This window comes from Plutella xylostella, chromosome Z (genome assembly GCF_932276165.1).
Source record: "Plutella xylostella chromosome Z, ilPluXylo3.1, whole genome shotgun sequence".
Taxonomy (NCBI): domain Eukaryota; kingdom Metazoa; phylum Arthropoda; class Insecta; order Lepidoptera; family Plutellidae; genus Plutella; species Plutella xylostella.
Window position 1 is genome coordinate 2,332,140 of NC_064012.1, and position 20,647 is coordinate 2,352,786.

General features: G+C 36.8%; 1 protein-coding gene across 1 annotated transcript in view; it reads left to right on the forward strand.

The window, feature by feature from the left end:
• Positions 1-1,814: 1,814 nt before the first annotated feature.
• The window catches only part of LOC105385471 (epidermal growth factor receptor), a 99,845-nt gene continuing 81,012 nt past the window's right edge, over positions 1,815-20,647 (forward strand). Inside the window, exon 1 of the mRNA XM_048632865.1 lies at positions 1,815-1,968. Within this exon, the coding sequence (XP_048488822.1) occupies positions 1,908-1,968 (61 nt within the window). The 5' untranslated portion in view covers positions 1,815-1,907. The remainder of the gene's footprint in view (positions 1,969-20,647) is intronic.

Genomic DNA, 20,647 nt, shown 5'->3' on the forward strand with positions numbered 1-20,647 from the left:
ATATTGGATACTGGATACTGGATACTGGATACTGGATACTATGCACAATTTGATTTGGTACACTTCACTTTTCACAGGATTGAATATTCGAGTCCTCGGACGCGTACTTGGGTTTGTGGGATATCTGGGATTTCGTATCCCACCGCTGCCACCAAAAATGTTATACGATAGTTCTCGGGAGCCTTTTTAAAAAAAAGAAAACTTTATTGACACGGATATTTATTGATTTAAAAAAAGGAAATAATTAAGAATGGTCGCAACCCGCGCGGATGAAGTGTCTAAAAGGACTGACTAAGAGCGGTCATAGCGCAATACATCTGTAAGAGGGGGGGCTGCTGATCAAGCGGCCCTGTAAGCCAATTAGCTTACATATCAAAGGTATAACAGCACGCACATAATATACACAGATAGTTAAAACATCATCATTATATAACACCCCTCTTTTACATCGGGGAATGAACTACTTAGAGCTAGCTATTCTAGGTTCGCAAAATCTCGCTGAGAGCAAATTAATTACATTACATGCATAGCGTGTCGGATGGGTATATTAATTAATAATTAGATAAGACGTTACCATAAAGGCTCCCAACTCAGCACAGTGTCATCGAGTGGCAATACATTAGCTGAGTGAATGGGATAGAGTCCTATAAATAAAGTAGAGTCTTTTTGGCATTGACATGTCATTGTAAGATGTACTTAGTTAGGGTCACTTTTACCAAACGTATTTAAAATTGTATTTAAATCAAATTTTAAATACATTTTGTACTGACAGCCAGGAAATTTCACCTTAATATGACGTTTGATATTTTAATTTGTAACAAAAAATAAATATGTATGTACTTAGCCGCCGTTTCTTGTGAAACGGGGGATGTCTGGATAATGGCTACATACTTATATGGCATAAAATACATGCTCTCACTGTCTAAAACAAAGTGACATACATTCTGAAACAGACCCTTAATAAAAAAATAACGGTTACAACACAAACCATGTTAAATGCCTGCATAAATTCTAAAAACAAGTGAAATCCTTACAAATATAAACCACCCCAAACATTATGATATGAACCTGCTAAGTTCCCACACAGTCGGTCCCTACAACCCAACAGATGCTCAAAATCTTAAAACCTCCATCTCTGAATGACGGACAATACCCCCCCTCTGCCCTTGCCCCTCGCCCTCCCCTCTGGACCCCGCAGGCTACCTGTGCATCCCGGTGCAGCCTGCCAGACGCGATGCATGGGGCAAAGATTATACAGCCGAAGGGTTTGGTGTAACTGTGCCGTAGAGGTGAATGACTCTGAGAGGCAAATGGTTTTGTGAGAAATGTTATGTTTGAATGTAATTATTTTATTGACTACCGGTGTGAAAGGAAAAAAAATTGTTTAAATCAAATTTTCATCAGACTTAAACGACGATACATTATAATCAAAATTCTATTATCTACATTAAATCATTTTAAATGTTTATCATCATGGTTTGCCACTTTATTTATTTATTAAAAATAATAAATAAAATAAATATCTATTAAGGTTGCCAAATATATTTTTACCTAATGAAAATAAATGGCTCTTAAAATATTAAGCATTTCTCAACTAAACCATTCAGTATCCCTAACAAAAAACAATAACTTTGGTTCTAAAAATCTCACTATTGTTAAAAAACAATAACTTTGGTAAATTTTGCTTGCCACCTACTTTGTGTCACTTGTTTTAATTAAAAAGCTTCTAAATTGTCGTATCTGCGCGTGCGCACCGCATAATCTGTGTCCACCGTCGCTTGCGCAGGCCGCGCGACGGCGTCATTCGCCGCCAACCCTGCGTGGGAGGTACCCGCATAGTGCCGACCGAATAAACAATAAACACTGTGATATGACCGCTATGTGAACTGTGACGATTAGTGCCCAAAATGTGGAAGTTTGTACTCTTTTCGTGTATAGTGCTGTGTGCTGCGGAATTCCAGGAAAGAGGTAAGTCAACGAAAAGGTTTTAAGGCTTTGTGCACGACTCCGCGTTCACATCACTAATCTTTGTGAGGCTGCTGAAATTGTTGCTACGTGTTTCATAGTTTATTGTACCTACCTATGTACGTGTGTTTATGTAAACACAACTTCTTGTTTAGGTTTAAGTATTATTGTGTCTGTGGAAGAAGGCTCTATCGGTGTCAAGTTAACACAAACTTTGTAGAGACGACGTTTACCCCCCCTCTCTCGAGACATCGTTGGGAAAAAATGCCTGCAACTTGTAATGTGCTTGGGCTTGAGACTTGAGAGTTTAATGCTGGGAGTTGGGACCCAAGCCACTATCTTTGTTATACATTTCTGTTATAATATTTATACAATTAGAACCAACATGATTACTAAGTTGATAGACGAGGTGTTTAAACTTATGCCACGGTTTTGCGTAAGCGCATCAGATAAAGTAAGCAAAGAAAAGACGCTAAACAAGCAATTTCTTGAGTGTTTTGACTTCGGACTATGTAGGTATAAAATAAGCAACTTTTGTTCGCTGCAACCAGTTTAACTGTACCAATTTTATCAGGTCACTTAAAATGCTTTAATTGGCATTTAAACTGAAGGTTTTGTCAGCAGTAGGTACCTACATATACCATGCAGTTAAGCAATTTTAAGAACTGAAAATATCTATGTATGTAAGTACCTACTACCTAGATACTGTAGGTACCTACCTACCTATTTAGCACAAACAGAGATTGCAATTTGTGAACTTTGTGACAGGTATTTATGATCTTAGCATTTCTAGATTCAGCTGATTAAGGTAAATATAGTACCTACCTAGGTAGTATGGTATGGTATGGAAAAAAATCAGGTTCTATATGTAGCGGTAGTCAAAGTCCTGTGATTAACTTTTATGCATAGCAGTACCTTGTCTAAGCAAAACCTATGTGTAAATAAAATAAGATTTCAGATACATAAAGGAAAATAAATGATTCCAAAATTCAAGGCATAATTTAATAAGTACTTATAACATCGGTGAAATAAAACAGGCCAATATACTTACGTATCAAATAAAGTGGCTTAAATTTTTTATATTGTCTCTTCTATCAATTGTAGTAAATGTCACATCTTACTCCGTAAAGTTGCTAATCACTTACTCTATGGAATTATTTCTCGCACGTTTGAAATTCTGTCAAATATTTTACTGTTTATTAAATCATGTACAGTGTATAGTTAATTAAGTAAGTATAATTTTTAATCTAGAATGACATACTTATTCAACTGTAACCTACTAAGCTAATAGAAAAAAAAACCGAGTAGAAATTACACATCATCGAACCTTATTATCAATCGTTGTGCGAACATAATGGCTAATCTATAATCATATTATATTTTATATTAAATGTATCTGTAAAAAACTCATCCTTCTCACACATTTCTTAGCTGGGCAAGACGGTGCGGGCGCTACACACAGCACACTAATTAAACCCAATCATTTTATAAGTGGTTAAACACATTCCGAGCGCCAGCACCCACGGAGGGATAATAATGCTTTATGGTATTGGTTTAACCAGAAAACTTTACTTAGTATCAATTTCTCCATTGCCGGTTAGAGCATAACCACGGAGAAATGGTTGACTTTTGACACATCTGTCATGAATTTTATATGGAGATGACGTTTAATTTTTATAAATCAATCCCTGTCGGTTACATTACAGACTATGGAGAAATTGGCACTTACTTGTACACTCTCGGGCAATGAAAAAGCTCCAGTGACAGCACCACATAACTCCTAAACGGAATCTGCAATACTGACGTATATTTAACAGCTAATCAGAATATTATGATTACAAACTAAAAATGTACATAATGTTTTAAATTTTTTAATAATATTTTTTAAATAGGTGCGTTTATTTAACAGCTGATAATCGCAGAATATTACCAACTTAAAACGTTAATATTGTGTCCAAAAAATATAAATAAATAGGTACTGTATCGTGAAATCAGGAAACTGGAATACTTAGAGGGTATAATGAGTAATATACCGGTAGAAACCGCTGTGGACGAGTTGTTCACATTATCTCTTTTCACATCTAAATAAGGTTAGAGTTGATTTTCTAAGAGAAACCAGGAAAAAATCTAGACGGTTGATCTCAGGCCTAGTTTAACAGGTCTTCTGTATTTGGTCTAAGAAATTGCACTTAAAGTGCACCTTATAATGACGATTAATTATAAAAATTAAAACATTATCGCATCTTAAACACATAGATACAATGTACAAATTAGATTGAGACCCTACCTTTACGTACAACAAAAATAAATATATTTTTTTCAATAAGGAAAATATGCAGATTACTATACTAATGCTAATGTTACTATTTCATAAGAAATATTATGAACGTAACAAAATAGATTCTACAAGGAAAACAATAACCAATATGTTACTATTTAACCAAACATTTACATGTATAAAAAATAATGTAATAACTATTTCTGACACTGACGTAGTGCTTCAACTCCTATATATTACCCGTTGCAAAGTTAACTTTGTCGAACTCTTGACTGTATGTTTGTCTTAACTTTGAAGCAAAGCTCGGAACGTCTATAGTACAGGTTTGATAGATTGTCGAAAACGATAAAAATTTCAGTTTTCTCGCATACAAAGTGGCGCCTCTAGCAGAAACTATCAGGAAACTTTTGACAGATAATGTATGTACAGGTGACAAAGGAAATCCAAAACTTTTTTCGTTTACATAAATTGCAAAACGAGTACTAGAGGCCCGGGTGCAAAAAGTAGTAAGCAGTGCTGAATATAAAAGACTGTATCGTATAAATGAGCAATTTTACAGACGGGTACTCGCATGGAATGATTTTGCCTGGCAACGTCTCCGTCAGCCTGCACTGGCTGAATAAGGAACCCGAGAGGAGCTGGAGGGTTGCTCTACACTGACGAAATACGAACAACCGAGAGCTTTCGTGCAATCAGCACATTTAATACAACGAGATAGGCGCTTTGAAACTCAGTTTTTTGTTTAGATTGACCCCCATGAAGTGGAAATCGGACACCGCTTCACCGCCGGTGGCCGTCTGCTCCGATTTTTATACTACGATGAGCACTACGTCGAAATCCGTAGCTTTTGCCTTCCCATACAGTTGAATGAATATGTGGGGACATCTCACACACGGCCATCCGACCCCAATCTAGGTAGAACCTGTGTTATGGGTGTCGGACAGCTGATATATCTACACAAATACATAGATGGATACATACTAAATATAAATATCAACACCCAAGACCTGAGTACAAATATCTGTCTTTAAACAAATATCTGCACCAGCCGGGAATCGAACCCGGGACCTTCGGCATAGCAGTCAGGGTCACTAACCACTATCACCATTCGACCGTCCAAAGTTTTTGTGTTACCAAGTCAACGAATGGAGCTTTTTCTTACGTCTCTTGCAGCGAAAACTAATGCAAATTTATTTGGCCGCGCCACACAAATTTGGGTTTACTTTTCCCTGCTCGAGAACATAGTGTAAACTTCATAAAAGTTTAAAGAGTGTTAAAGCTAGTGTTGGTGAAGGACTCGGATCACTGCCGGTATCGCACGCAACGGACGCATCGCATTCTGTATTATTTCAATTATTTCATCAGCATTGCCGACGCCGATTCTCCATTCATTTATGAATCCGTTTGGTGCTACGTCCGATATCGATAGGTGAATGCTTACCCTAGTCTTCATTTCCGAATGTCAATCAAATGAGCCGGTACTCATGTCACTTCTCTTACGAGTAGGTACTCTATGGTTGAAAAAGAACTCAAGTCCTTTAGTTTCGAAATTTAAATAACATGACGCGAATCTTTTCCCAACACTAGTAACAGCCCACACTATATGCATTTTGCTTGAGATTTCTGGTGTCAATTTTAGGGAAATGCAACAAGGTATGTGGATATTTGTATGTAAAGTGCAGCAAGAGAACATTTTATAAGAAGAAAGCTTGCAACCTCCAACCTACGTTATGTAAATAATTTCTTTGTCGTATTTTTATTTTTACCTTTGTATTTGTATGGAAAATTTTCCTCGCATAGCGAATTTGATTTACGTAAATACTTTTGCAAAGCGACTGTGTTTCTTGGTACAACATAATCTGTGTTTAAAAGGTTTCACAGAGGGCGCTTCTTAACTCGACACGCTAAAGGACATTTCACGTATAAATGCATATTTTGGTTTAAATTATTTTTGCTTGTTGAGTTGGGAACCCGCCTTGGTAATACGCTCTTCATATGAATTCCGATTTTCTTAGAACTGGGTACAAAGAAAATCTTGACGAAGGTTATCTAAGCTATTTATGTTAAAAAAGTACTTATCTGAGGTTTTAAAATTGCGGGGAATATACAATGTAATCTTTGTATCGTTAAAATATTTATAACGGCCCGTATAGTGGAGAATTTAGAGCTACAAAGCTTTGGACTGTGCGCTCGTGCTTGAATTGAGTCTTACAACATATTTAAAAAAGTTATAGGATCACATATTTAACTTTGTCTTGTAGGTACATAATATAGTCCCAAATACAGAATTGAAGTCACTGATTTCCTCATATTTTTTCAGTCAAGAGGGTCTATGCATTCGAAATTAAGTCATGTTAGCTGATGTTAAAGTGCATAATGGCTTGTTTCACGAGACTTTTATGTGAAATACATTAGATGTAGGTGTTGACAAAACATAGCCATTGTAATCACATCGCAGACTGAAAAAATCACACACACATACATACATAACTACACAAAAACAAATTACATGCATAGTTATCCCTTCATTCGTAGCATCCGTATAGTCGAGCTAGCTTCAGTGATCGTACCTAATATTTGAAGCTAAGCAACATAATGGAACGGTCACCCATTGGATGGGTAACCGATTTTTCTGGGCGTTTCTGTGCTTCGGACGGCACGTTAAGCCGTGGGTCCCGGTTGCTGTTTCGGCAGCAGTCGTTAAGCCTAGTCAGAGGCCTTCGGGCGGCTTGAAAACATCTGACAGTCGGGTAGCCCACTTACCCGACAACTCTCCACCAATCTGCACTCGGCCTGAGTGGTGGACTAGGCCTTACCCTTAATTTAATTATGAGAAATATCCTCAGTCATAAATTAATTATCTATACTTTACTTTTTATTTAACCAATTTTTAAGTACTTCAAAACTAGCTAACATGTAATTTTATCAGTTTTTTTATGAATCAGTATTTAATTATAACAATTATTTATCAAGTTTATAGAAACCGGGTCTCAGCTGGCTTGTCTATTCAAACTACCCTTTATTTGGGTAGGTACCTACCCTGGTACTTGACACTGGTAGGTATCTGTCGGGAATCGAACCGGTAACACAAAAAACTCGAACACTTGTGTCCTGGGGTGTCTTTCAAATTTTTTTTGGGCTTCCTGGATACATCCATACGGAACCGGAAACTTTTTTGTTCTCACATACAGAACTTTACGTACTTGATATGGGACTGTGTTCTAAAGATGCAATTTAAAACGGAGTGGAGTTTGACAACGCGTGGTATGTGGATGATACATACAGTACGAACTTAAATTAACGATATACGAAATAGATGGTTTGCCATTTACAAAAACAAAGCAAAAAACTGTTGACATTTTGTTAAGTGTCAAACCGTTTTAAGTTCATCCTAATGACAACCATTGAATAAAATCATAAATATTCTAACCGAACTAATTCAAAATAAGAGCTTACTGATAGAAGTGGGGTGTTATTATTTGTCAAAACGATTATTTTGCACTGATACTCTGTCTCGTATTCAAATATGTATCATTGAGTACGAATCATAATAAGTACTTATTAGTAACTGATAAAAAATAAACGTGAAGCTTTCATCTTCACTCCTGCTGAGAAGTTTTTCACGGTTTATAAAATAATTACCTAGAAAAGGCGAAACTATCGTTTTTAAAATTACCGATAACGATAACAGAAACGTATTAAAACCCTTATTTTTCATCAGCATTGATATACCAATCGGCATCGCTATGCAAAAACGTGGCTAGTGTTAGTATCTTGAATTTTAAAAGGCATTTTATAACAACTGAGAATATTAATGCCATGTCTGTCTGTACTAGGCAAGGTCAGGTATAATGTATAATAGATATGTATCAAATGCGGCATCTGGCATAGCATCGCATAAGTTATATGAAACTAACCGCTTATTAAGTTTTAATCTGTCTTGGCTGTTGGGTGAATCTACGAATATACCAACGGATGTTTATAAGGCCTCCCAGTCTTAGATTAACAATATACGGACCAGATGGTGTGTCGCATACAAAGACAAAGCAAAAACTCTAACCGTTTAAGTTCAACCTAATAACAAGTATTGTACCAATGAATAAGATCACATCATCTTCTACGCGAACTAATTAAGAACACGGTGGTAGAAGTCGGCTGTTATTTTACTTTTCTTTTGCACAGAAATTTCATCTTGGTCCTATATCGTTACTCTAAGCTGCAGTATTATATTAGACTGGGTTTCCTGAGCTTCGTTTTAACTTTGTCGTGGGTTGTAGGTTTTCAGGATCCATAGGAATACAGGAATAATATGAAGACTTTTCAAGAAACGCTGTGCTTAGATTAAACGTACCACCTATATTTATGAATACTCTAGCTGTTAATCCAGGATTTCAGTTTTTTGCATGCCAAATTTCATGAAAATCTGTTCAGTATTTTGAAATTTTAAGGAGCTTTTTTATATGTCGGTCTATATTTTTATGTACAAAGGTTCCACTCGAGAAAGCCACGTATAGTGCCACAAACTTATCTGTTCCGGTGACAGCTCACGTAAATGTGTAATATTTCTTCATTCTATAAGATTTTAAGTTTGCCAGTAGTTGTAATTCGCTCTTGTGGTTTCAATAAACCCATCTAATCTATATCAATATATAATTCATTAGTAAATAATGGGATATGGATCAATTTAGTTCGCTCTCACCGGAACAGATAAGTTTGTCGGGAGTACTGTACAGGAGTTTCACCCCCCTCAGAATAGAATAGAATAGAATGGATGTGTCAGTCTGTAGACATCCGCACAGCTGACTGACTATAATGTCAAATTAATATGTTGTTTTAATTGATACGGCCGTGAATAATCAACAACTGTAGCCGGCACACATCACTATACGCTATGCCAAAGTCAAAGTTAAAATGTTGTCGTAAATTATACTATAGTGTTGCAAATTACTATTTATAGTATGCGATATGTTGTCACTGTGTATGCTGTGGTGTGAATAGGAAACTTATTATTACGTAGGTACCATAGAATAGACATTTAGGTTGAAATACTATGGGTGTTAAGGAAACACCATGAAAGGAAATGTAAATTTAATGTTAATTGCAAGGTCGAATAGGTTTATTTTCAAGTAAAAGTGATTTTCGGGGTCAAATCAACGTTGTGTTGCTAAATTCGTGACAATTCACTGAGACGGAGTCTACTCCAGTAAGGCTCAGTTTCACACTTGAGTTAATCTACCTAAGCAAGAACTTACGACCTAGGTATATACTTAACGATAATTCAGCAAATCACAACGCAGCATTCCATATCAAAATTATATTTATCTTTGCGTTCTCAGCTGTGAAACTGACGGCAAGTAGCAGAGACAAAACTCAACCACAAAAAATCTACTTTACCAATCGAAAGGTAAGTACTTAAATATATTGTTGACGACAATAAAATTCTGAAGGAAGAAAATAGCGTAACTTGTTTATAGTCGAAGTATTGTCTGCCGAAGCAATGACTTATCGATGTATGTTTTCGAATTTGTATGTATGTATGTTCGCTACAAGTCGAAGTATTTTATTTGCAAAATTCAGTTCATAAGGATAATCATGGACCTATTGAAATACTTAACCTTCTTAGTAAGGCTTAAAGGAACCCTTATGTGAGTAAACCCTAGGGCACTCTAGGTTCAGAAATAACCTCTTAAACCACTTTCTTAATGTCAACTTGTACTCTGCTGGATGAATAAATTAGATTGCAGTTTGCAGTGCGGCATAGTTTATTTACTTCTAGGATTGCGTTGGAAATTGCCGATTGACGCATCGGCAATACAATTTCCTTTAGATGTCCTGTCTTGACCGTCCGTCAAATAAAAAATAAAAACGTCGTATTTACGTTCATGCTTAAGTAGATTTTTGTCAAGTGTGAAACTGGGCCTGGACCTATACCCACAGCCCACCAGTGATAACCAAACGCTCTGCAAGCGTTTTACCAGATGGCGAATTTCCATGTGTCACCAAGTACACACAACTTTTTCATTGCTCATGAGTGTATGACTTATTTGAGCCTTCGCTTTCTTAAGATACACCAAGTTACCCTAAATTGATGTGATTCTTCAAAATCAAGAGCACTCACGCCTTGTTCTAAGTTTTACATCGTTTCAATTGTATTGTATATTCAATTTTAATTGCGTGAAAAAAATCAAAGTAAAAAAATACAATATAAGTACATTTTTGTAAATTTCAATTGATGTTCGTGACAAGATGAACCCTGGACTCCTGTGAGTCACGGGTAGTCGTCACTCTACGAGCCATAGGTCACGCGGGATTGGGTCAGACACGATACACTGACTCATTGTTGCATGATCTTAACCAACTGCGAAATTAAAGAGGTGTTTCTCTTTGCGATTTGCACGCACGCTAAGACTATAAGGCTTAAGCTGATACTAAAGCAAAATAAGTCATAAATTCTTCGAAGAGCGTTAGGTACGTATTTCTAAAAAAATATGATGTGTTTCATTCGAATAAAAAAAAAACTACTTCAACTCACCAAATAGAAGCTAGCTATGCTTATAGTAATTTGTCTATAAAAACTTCAATTTGGAACTGAAATTAAAATAGACTCCCTACATAAGTACCAAAAGTTCATGTAAGCACTAAGTAGTTGAAGCTACAGATGGTTAACCACTTCAATGACGCTATTCTAATAATACGTGGATCATTACGACAAACACAAGGTCCCATTAGCACACTCGAATAAAGTTGAGATGAACCTTGTCAAATTATGCTACGTAACGTAATCCAAGCGAAAAGCTAGCATTAGGCCGCGATTATACCAAAACAAACGATATTAGCCGATGCTGCCCGAACGACTCCGAAGATTGCCGAAGGCTGCCGAAGACGGGCTATGGGACTCGCCCCGGCGACCAACCGTGACTCTCCATGACTGGAGGGTTACTCTATACTCACGAAAAACGACTGTACGGGAGCTGTCGTGCTATGGGCACGTTTAATACAACGAGATAGAGTCGTGGCTCCCGCAACAGCGCTCCGAAATTGAGTTTTTCGTCATATACAGTGACCCCTGGTAGAGGCGATACCATTGCTGAGCGACATCTACATTGTGCTCCATTAGTGGCACCTGACCAACTGTCTCTATAACTGTAGCATTTAAAGAAAATTTACATCATAAGACGTAATACATAAATATAATATTATATATTATAATATAATAATATATAATATTTGGAGATGTCACAGCCATCGGATATCGGACCCCTATCTAGGCAGAGCCTGTAAAATGCGTATCGGACAGCTGAAAGATCTACACAATTACATATTAACACCCAAGAACCGTGTAAAAATATCTGTCTTTGTACAAATATAAAATCTGCCCCGGCCGGGGATCAATCCAGGGACTTTCGGCATAGCCGGCCTAACCACTACACCATTTGGTCGTCAATTAAATGAATTCAAATATATTTATTATTTTATTAATCCATTTATTTCAGCCAACAAGAGCCATAATTTGTTAGTAACAATGTTGTTTATTCTTTGTTAGTTACTTACAGCTAATAATACTTATCCTATTTATGCTACTTCCGATTAACATTTGTTAATTATTATTTTACACGAGTGTAGTACATTCAATGCCAGAAGAGTAATCCAGGGCCATTCCCACAACCACTATTGTTTTTAACAGTACATGCTTGGAAAAAATCTAGATTTTTATCTGTGTCATGTCAGCTATTTAAGGGGATCCCTAAAGCTAAAATGCTAAAGTCGGCTTGATATACTTGATTAGATTGGAAAAACGGTGGCTTCTATCACATTGATAAAAATATATTTTGTAGCAGAGGGTATACTGAACATGTTAGTTGCTTATAAATTGGTGCAGGATTATAATAAGTATGTTAAAAAAAATTGCAAACACACCATGTCTTTTGCCATTTTTTGACTTATTATGAAAAAACCCTCGAAATCAGAGGGCCCATTTTCATGGAATCTTATATGTATGTGTAGGTAATTAAATTCTTAACAAAGTTACCTTAAAGAGTTGGATTTAATGGACCAGAAGTCAACTTTTTTTGCAAAAAACTAATAAATTCCGGTTTAAAAATGATGACACCGTGACAGATTTCAGATTTCTTCAGTAGTCGCCCTGGTGGCGGCCTGTTAGGAGCGATACCCACGCCATTTTATTTTTTATCAAATATTTCACAAAAACTGATTAAATCAACAAATTATGACTACAAGTATTATAATACATATGCATTTGCTATGGAAAGTTAATTTTCTAATCATTTTAGATGCAGAAAAGCCGAAAATTCTTAGAAAACATTTCGCCTTTTCGATTTGTTTACATTTTTTACTATAGAGTTACAGATGCATAGATAAAGGTAAACATTGCACATAATGACACTTATTAGATTCTCCGAATAAGAACTATACGGTCAATGCAGTATGCCAAAGCGCGAGCCTGTTTATATTCTGAGGGGTAATTTATTTTATTTTAACGGTTGTGTATGGTAGGTAAGCTACACAATATACAGGGTGTTGAAAAGTAAGTTCATAATTTGTTTTATTTGAAACCAAAAACCGTAGTTAATTAAAAATATATATATTTTAAGATGTGGTAGTCTGTACACTACAGGTTGTTAAAAATAAGTAAGTATTTTTAAAAATTGAAGATCTAAAATTTACATAATTTTTTAAATCTATTTAACAAGCTTTGCAAAAAAGCGGTTAAGTGCGACTGTATCTCGCCATGAAAAAAATGAAATGTTTACTGTAGCTATGAATTTTATGCGTTACAAGTGGAATAAAATACCGCATAATATTATGTACAACTATGTAAGAGCCTAGTTTTAAAAAAAAAACTCATAAGAAAATATTAAATACACAGGTTTTTTAACCCCTGAAGGAAATAGAGGGGTGTTATAAGTTTAAAGTAAGGGCTGAATTTTTTTTTTAAATTAGGGTGATAGGTAATGTATATTTTTAATGATTTTTTCAAATACATAAATGTTATACCATTTTTAAATTGCCATAAAATTACCTATAGTTATAGTTATAGAAAAGGGCAGGGCTACCAGTGCCCATTCGCCACTGCAACCTAAAAGATCTATAAATTATGACTCCCCATGCCGAGTCTCACTCTACAGACCCAGGTCTTTTATAAACCTGATATTACCGATCAGAATGGCACCTAAATCCACTTTTGGCTAAGCTTTATACCCTTTTTTCAATACCTTGTATAAAATATCGACAGCGTCACCTTAGATCGTAATCATCGTAACTCCTCGTGACCAAATTTTAGAGGAGACAAAAATACTGTTTTATTTGTAGTTCTAGTTGGCATACTACCCACCTAAAGTTTTTTTTAACTAGCCTAAAAATGATTTGTTTAGACAGTCTATCTTCCTGTTCAACCGCAGCCTGAGTGCCAGTGACTCAATGACTGAAAGGAGGCCATTAGTGCTCCTAAATAAATAAAGCAGGCCTGTAGATTATCTTTCAGTGTACCGACACATCTGATTGCTGTAAGAGCCTGATAAGCTCTTCGAACGAGTCATACCTCTGTGGTGGTACGGTTTCGACCTTTCGGACAGTCAGTTTGGCATCCGAAATGCGGATTCGAATAGTGGGTACAATACTTTGCGTTCGTTCACTGTCGGAGCAGGATAAGAACCACGGGCGAGTTGTTGCGCTGGCTGTTTGCTTAAAAATAGTAACCGCGTTCAACTCTATCCCCTAGAGGGCGAACCTTCCATCTATACCATCACTTGTCTTCTTATCTGCAGAAAATTGACAGAGGTCATACGTGTCTAACAAGTACATTAAGGATGCGAAAAGAGAGGGTTTGTTTTCACTGAAGAAGTTCAGTTGCGGAGTTCCACAGCGGTAGGTCTTGGACCCCTCTGCTGTGGAACTTGGCATACAACACGGTCCTGCAAATCAAGCTCGCAAACGGCGTTAGCACAGTGCATTTTTCTAATGTCACACAGGTCGTGAGGTAGGCTGAGAGCCTCCTTCGGGGATGACATCCCAATGATTCATTACGAAAAAATTGCTGCAGCTGTGCTCGCCATGCAGTGCATGGGCTACTTCCGAATCTGGGGGGCTGTTGCAAAGGAGTCCGTTGCCTCTATACGGTACGGGTTCCGTGCGATCTATGATCCTTCCGGGAGCACCTGTCTTGTCAAGTCGAAGAGAATGGCTCGTATTCGACGCAACCTGCAGTACTGGTGGGATTGGTTGGAGGACAGGACAGCAGGAAGCTGCAGCAGCCGTCATGCTGTGATTCGACGCATAGATGCAAAAAAAAGTTGAAAGTAACTTCATGTTAATAAAATATTAGATCTTAATTTAACAACATAACATTGCAAAAGAAAAATTAACATTGTTGAGTATGTTATTGTAATTTACTAAAGTAGTAATAAAAACAAAGGCTTATTGCATAGTTTTCGTTCACGTTCGCCTACATCGCACGTTGTATATGAGAATAAAGGGTATAATTACTAAGTTTTCTTGTTTAAAAATCACGGTTTGGGGTTTAGAGGAAAACAAATGGTAAAATGCGGAATACAGTTTTTTTTTTCGAATAAAGAGGAAAACATGTGAATTCAAAAAACGTTTCTATTGACACCAAAGAGTACTTTTCGCCGAGAAAAGTGGAGTTACAATGTTTGCGATCTAAAGTGATGATAGAACTAGAACTTATTTTTTCAGTTCACCTGCTGTTGAGTGAAATCGTAATTAGGTAAATGACTCCTTGACATGAAAATAACTTTTTTTTTATAATCGTTATAACAAAACCGTTTTTTTTAATACAGCAATATTTGTAGGTGTACTTACAGTGAGCAAAAGAGCGCAGCAAGGTGTAAATTTTTTGGTTTTTAAGAAACAAAAATATTATTTCTATCATATCCCAAATACACATAAGTACTTTAAAAAAAAAATACACACTCTCGCCTTGTACTAATGTACCCCCTTGCGGGGGTACTTACATGTTATTATTTTTCTGGTGACCTCCCCATATCCCTTTGCCAGCTACGTAACCTTTTGTGACACCCTGTATATGCAGAGTTCTGCAAACTACTGTTCTGCTTTTGAAACACCAAAAAAAAACAGGTCGTCTAACTAAAAGGTCACGTGACCAAAAAAAAATTATATGAAGAAGCGTTTTTTTTATGAATATAAAAAATTACGTAGGATAAAAGTTTTTCAGAGTGACGCCTGAGTAACGCCCTTTCGGCTAACTATACTTTTTTTATTACACGGGGGCAGAGTTTAATACAACACCCTGAACTATTAAACTCTGATAATATTTTCGCGATTTTTTTACATTCTGATTTCATTTCCTGGCTTAGAAATAATAATATCAATAACATGCTGCACACGTAGGTTTCGGCATAGTATTAAACCCTTTTTGCAACAACCTGTATACATATCGGCACGGGTACGACTTTATATATAATTAATTATAAATATTAAAAATACTTTCAAATAAAAATAAATATTTTCGTATCACAAAACAATATTACTTACTTAGTATATTTTTAACAAAGTGGCATGTCTTCACTTTTATGTTTTCGAGTACTATGTTAAAATTTCATGTCATTGTCCGTAGAACGCCCCGCATACCTCAACCCCCCCTCACTAGATTTGACAGATTCTGATTTTCTTCCAGCTTTAGTGACAGCCTTAATTTACGTAACATCTTCTAAGAAGTAAGAAGACTTTGTGAAATGGTGGTAGAGTAATATTATGACATACACAAATGAGTATAAAATATTTCGTCAAAAAAACAAAAATTTATATTCTTGTTTAAATTTCACACTAAATATTATATTTAAAAAAATAAGTCATTTTGTATTTTACAGTATAAAAATAAGGAGTTAAAAATAATTGCGCAGAGTGACCGCAACGCTAATTACTTATCAAAATCGGTGCAAAAGTGGCGAAAATATCGGTGGACATGGACATACATCAAGAGCTGTGAACAATCGGCATCCTAACTTATATCCTAATCTGCGACTGTGTCTGTCTGTCTGTCTGTCTGTCTGTCTGTCTGTTACTCTTACACGCCAAAACTACTGAACGGATTTGAATGAAATTTGGTATACATATGGTCTAGACCCTGAGAAAGAACATAGGCTACTTTTTATCCCGGAATTCCCACGGGAAAACTTTTTAAGGCGAAGCGAAGCGCGCGGGAACAGCTATTAGTACTAACTAAACCGATACCTACGTCGTTGCTAACTCAGACGTTAGTCGTAACTCAGTTGGCGGCGACTAATCGTTTGCCTTATTACTTTTTACCTACGATATCATGCACAGTTTTATTAAACAAGTTTTCATTTAGGTACCTATTATATGCACGAATTAAATACCTACTGCAAAACGTGCAGAGATCCTTTACAGCTATTTTATTTACTACTCAAATATATCTATAATTAGTAAAGATATACATATAATATTTACGTATTACATAAAATATTTAAGTAAGTACCTTTAACAATTTTCAAATCAACACGCAAAAAAACCTTCAAAGCCGATTCTCAAATTTGGGCATTTAAAAACCTCCAACCACTAGAGTACCTACCTAGTTATGATAAAAACAAAAAAAAACAGCGGAATATCAGTAGGTCGTAAAACTGAGGCCAGAGCGCCGCGCGCACACCGTGACGACCCGCGCGCACATGGGGCCATGCGCCTGCGCAACGTATGTATCTCCCTCTCTCTCACACTGGCTAGCACGGGGCGCAATTAAGACGTGACAAGGGTTTTGCATCGCGCTCACTCACATCCCGCAGTCTCAAGAGCGAGCGCGACGGAGAACTTTTGTCACGTCTTAATAGCGCCCCGTGCTACATGGCCTGAAGGGCGAGCACGGGGCGCAATTAAGACGTGACAAATGTGTCGTTGCAAGAGCGAGCGCTCTTTAGGCTGCGCGTTGTGCTTGTGACTGAGCGATATGCAAAACTTTTGTCGCGTCTTAAATTCGCCCCGTGCTAGCCCTCTTAATAAACATAGGACCTGTAAGCGATTCAAAATACTCGGCTGTCGAACAGACTGTAAAGGTAAGCGTCCACCTTCCCGACATCGTGCGCAACGGACGCATCGTATTAAGTTAAGTATTATTTGTATAGAAACTCGCAAACGTGCGTCCACTTCATCAGCATTGATGACGAGATATCTGAATACATTTATGAAAATCCGTTGGTCCGATACGTACGATACTGCTGATAGGTGGACGCTTAACATTCTTTAGAATTCATTACACGATAGACGACTTTTAAAACGTTGGTAGAGAATTGCCCCGCTAGATGTCACTCTAGCTATGTCACTCTATCTCGTTGTATTGAGAGGGATGCAAACATGTTCCGTTTACACGGCAAAGATAAACCTAGACCACCAACCATGGAGCTACCGAAACTCGAAGATAATAGAAGAAAACAAGATGTATCAATTTCTTAGATTATCAATATACGAGCAAGATGGAGTGTAAAAGAAACGTCTCGACAAAATAATACCGACCTTCTTCCACGGAGCTCTCATTTTGTGACTTAATTTATATTGGTTTAATGGTTGTCATTAGGTTAAACTTAAAAAGTAGTAAACAAATTGCGCTCAGTTTTTTGCTTTATTCTTGTTTGTGACACACCATCCATTTCGTATATTGTAAATCTAAGATCAATTTCCAAAATAACAATTATTAAAATGAGTCACTCCCATATATGAGCCATAATCTATATTTAAGCATCAAGTTGCAAGAATTAATACAACTCTGCAAACATTGTGGAATGTGTTTATTACATAAATATTGATACGAAAGTATCATGTTCATATTGTTTGATAAATAATTTAGCTGATTTTTTAAGTAGTGACTCAGCTAGCACGTTCTTCGGTCAATTGATTCAGTGATTGAATGAATGAGTCTAAAACAGACCGGCTTTGATACTATTCTATGTGTCCAAATTGAAATCAAATACAGTTTGTATTATATTTAGATACAAAATGTTATCGCCGATCTACTTTCATTAATTTTCTTTGAATTACATAGAATTCAAAGGATTGTCAAATACGTTGCTTGGAACCAAATCCTTTGATAGATAAACTTTTGATTTGATACAAATATTTATTTACGTAAACAGTAATATTTAAATTTATGGAGATGGCAATCATAAAAAAAATTAAATTGAATAAACTTCAGCTAGCATTTTTCTTTTAATAAAAATAATACCATAAACCGTTCAAGTGCGTGTTGAACGCGCTCACGAAGGGTTCCTTAAGATAGATAGTCAGATATCTGCGTGGTGTCAGCATTTTGTGGGTGGAACTTTTTCTTTGCCCGCGACTTTGTTTCGCCTGATGGGTAGCCAAGGATTTAGAGTCGAACCGCCGCCGCCGCCGAGTCAAACTGACAGGTCCAGTTTACCATTTGGGTCATCATTATCAGCCTATAGCAGTCCACTGCTGGACGTAGGCCTCTCCCAAAGCACGCCACTGGATGCGATCTTTAGCTTTCCGCATCCAATTATAACCAGCCTTTCGCAAGTCGTCACCCCATCTAGCCGGAGGGCGTCCCACACTACATTTGCCTAGTTTACCCCATCGGTCATCGATTCTTCGACAGATGTGTACCATTTGGGTACGGATCTCTAAAAAGATTTCAAATATCCGGTAGGAACTGCTTCATTCCGGTAACATCTTCAATCAATAAAGTTTGTCCCTCGCTAGTACTCGGAAAAGCGTTGAATCATAGGCTTTTCAATTGAGTTTCTTAATTGGGTCAACTGTGTACTGAACTAGATATATTTTTCTTATTGGCGCCAATCAACAAGTTAAGAAACAACACGTGAAAGACACAATGGGATAGGTTTTAACCCCTGACGTTGACAGAGTAAGTTTTTAGTCTAACGTTTATCTGTCTCTGACTGTAATTTTTAAAACGAACGAACGAGATCTTACATGTGATTGGTACTTTTAATGCAAAGAAATAGAGTCGTGTTTAAGACTTCGTTTATCCTTCCCAGAGCACGTCTGTGACTGCGGTATCAGAAACCAGCTTTGAGACAGTCATCTAGTTCACCGTTTCCTTTATTTTTTCATGGCCAACACGCTACCACAGTAAGGGCACTATGTTTACATCTCATGGGAGATAACTTTCAGAATAGCTCTGCAGCTAGCGTTGAGAATCGGAACAAGAGTCCGAAATCGCTAACTAAACAGATAAAAGATTGGCCAGTGCCAAAAATTGCACTATACCTTGATTCACGGGGAAAGACATCTGACAGGACCCTTATTACATTCGAATAAGGGTAGATTTCTTTGTATCAGATGTCTTTCCCCGTGAAACAAGGTATAGTTGCCCTAATAAACTTACTTACACTTGTTTCTGTTGCAAAGTTAGCTTTGACTCAACAAGTGTTAAGATGATCTTGTGTTTCACTGTAGAAGCATTTACCCAACATGTGCCACAGCTGCACGGGTCAATTGTCTGACCCTTAACAGGCAACGCGACCGGTTTGGGAAGACGCACAGAACTGGCCACAGGGCGTCAGATGTGCATGTTTAAATTAGTCGCATTATTTTTAACCAGGAGCTACCCGAAAAGTTGGTTTAATTAAGTAACAGTTTAAGATGCAATGGACATTGGTGATATGGATGAAATGCATCTATTAGACATATTATTAGAAATTCATGGCTTGTTAAAAAGGACTTACTAAACTGAATGTGAATATTCAACTATTGGCAAACTTACGAAAATATATGTACTTTCTTTAATTAAACCAACTTACATCTTATTTAAGGCCGGAAGCCTGTAAAATAACTAGGTACTCTTAAGCCCATAAAACTATTTTGCTAATTAAATTAATTGAATAACAAACTGCAATCCATAAAAAAAAACAATATGATAACCAAAATATTAGATACTTACCTAATTTATTCTGCAACAACAACACTCGCAAGCATTGAAAAAGTTCCACCCACAACAGTAAAAACATGAACACAATACCTGCCTATACATTAGTTGTTTTAATGTACCTACTTACTTCAATATTGCAGACCTATTCCGATTAGGTGTAAATTGGAGCTAAACCTTACACCTTGCACCTTACTAATTTAATATCTTACCGAAAGTAGACTTAGTTAAGACATTGTGTTCATATATTATTACTAGCTGTTCCCGCGAGCTTCGCTTCGCCTTAAAAAGTTTTCCCGTGGGAATTCCGGGATAAAAAGTAGCCTATGTTCTTTCTCAGGGTTTAGACCATATGTATACCAAATTTCATTCAAATCCGTTCAGTAGTTTTGGCGTGAAAGAGTAACAGACAGACAGACAGACACAGTTACTTTCGGATTTATAATATTAGTTAGGATGTGGAGATGTGCGGGCGCTATGGCCAGATGTCT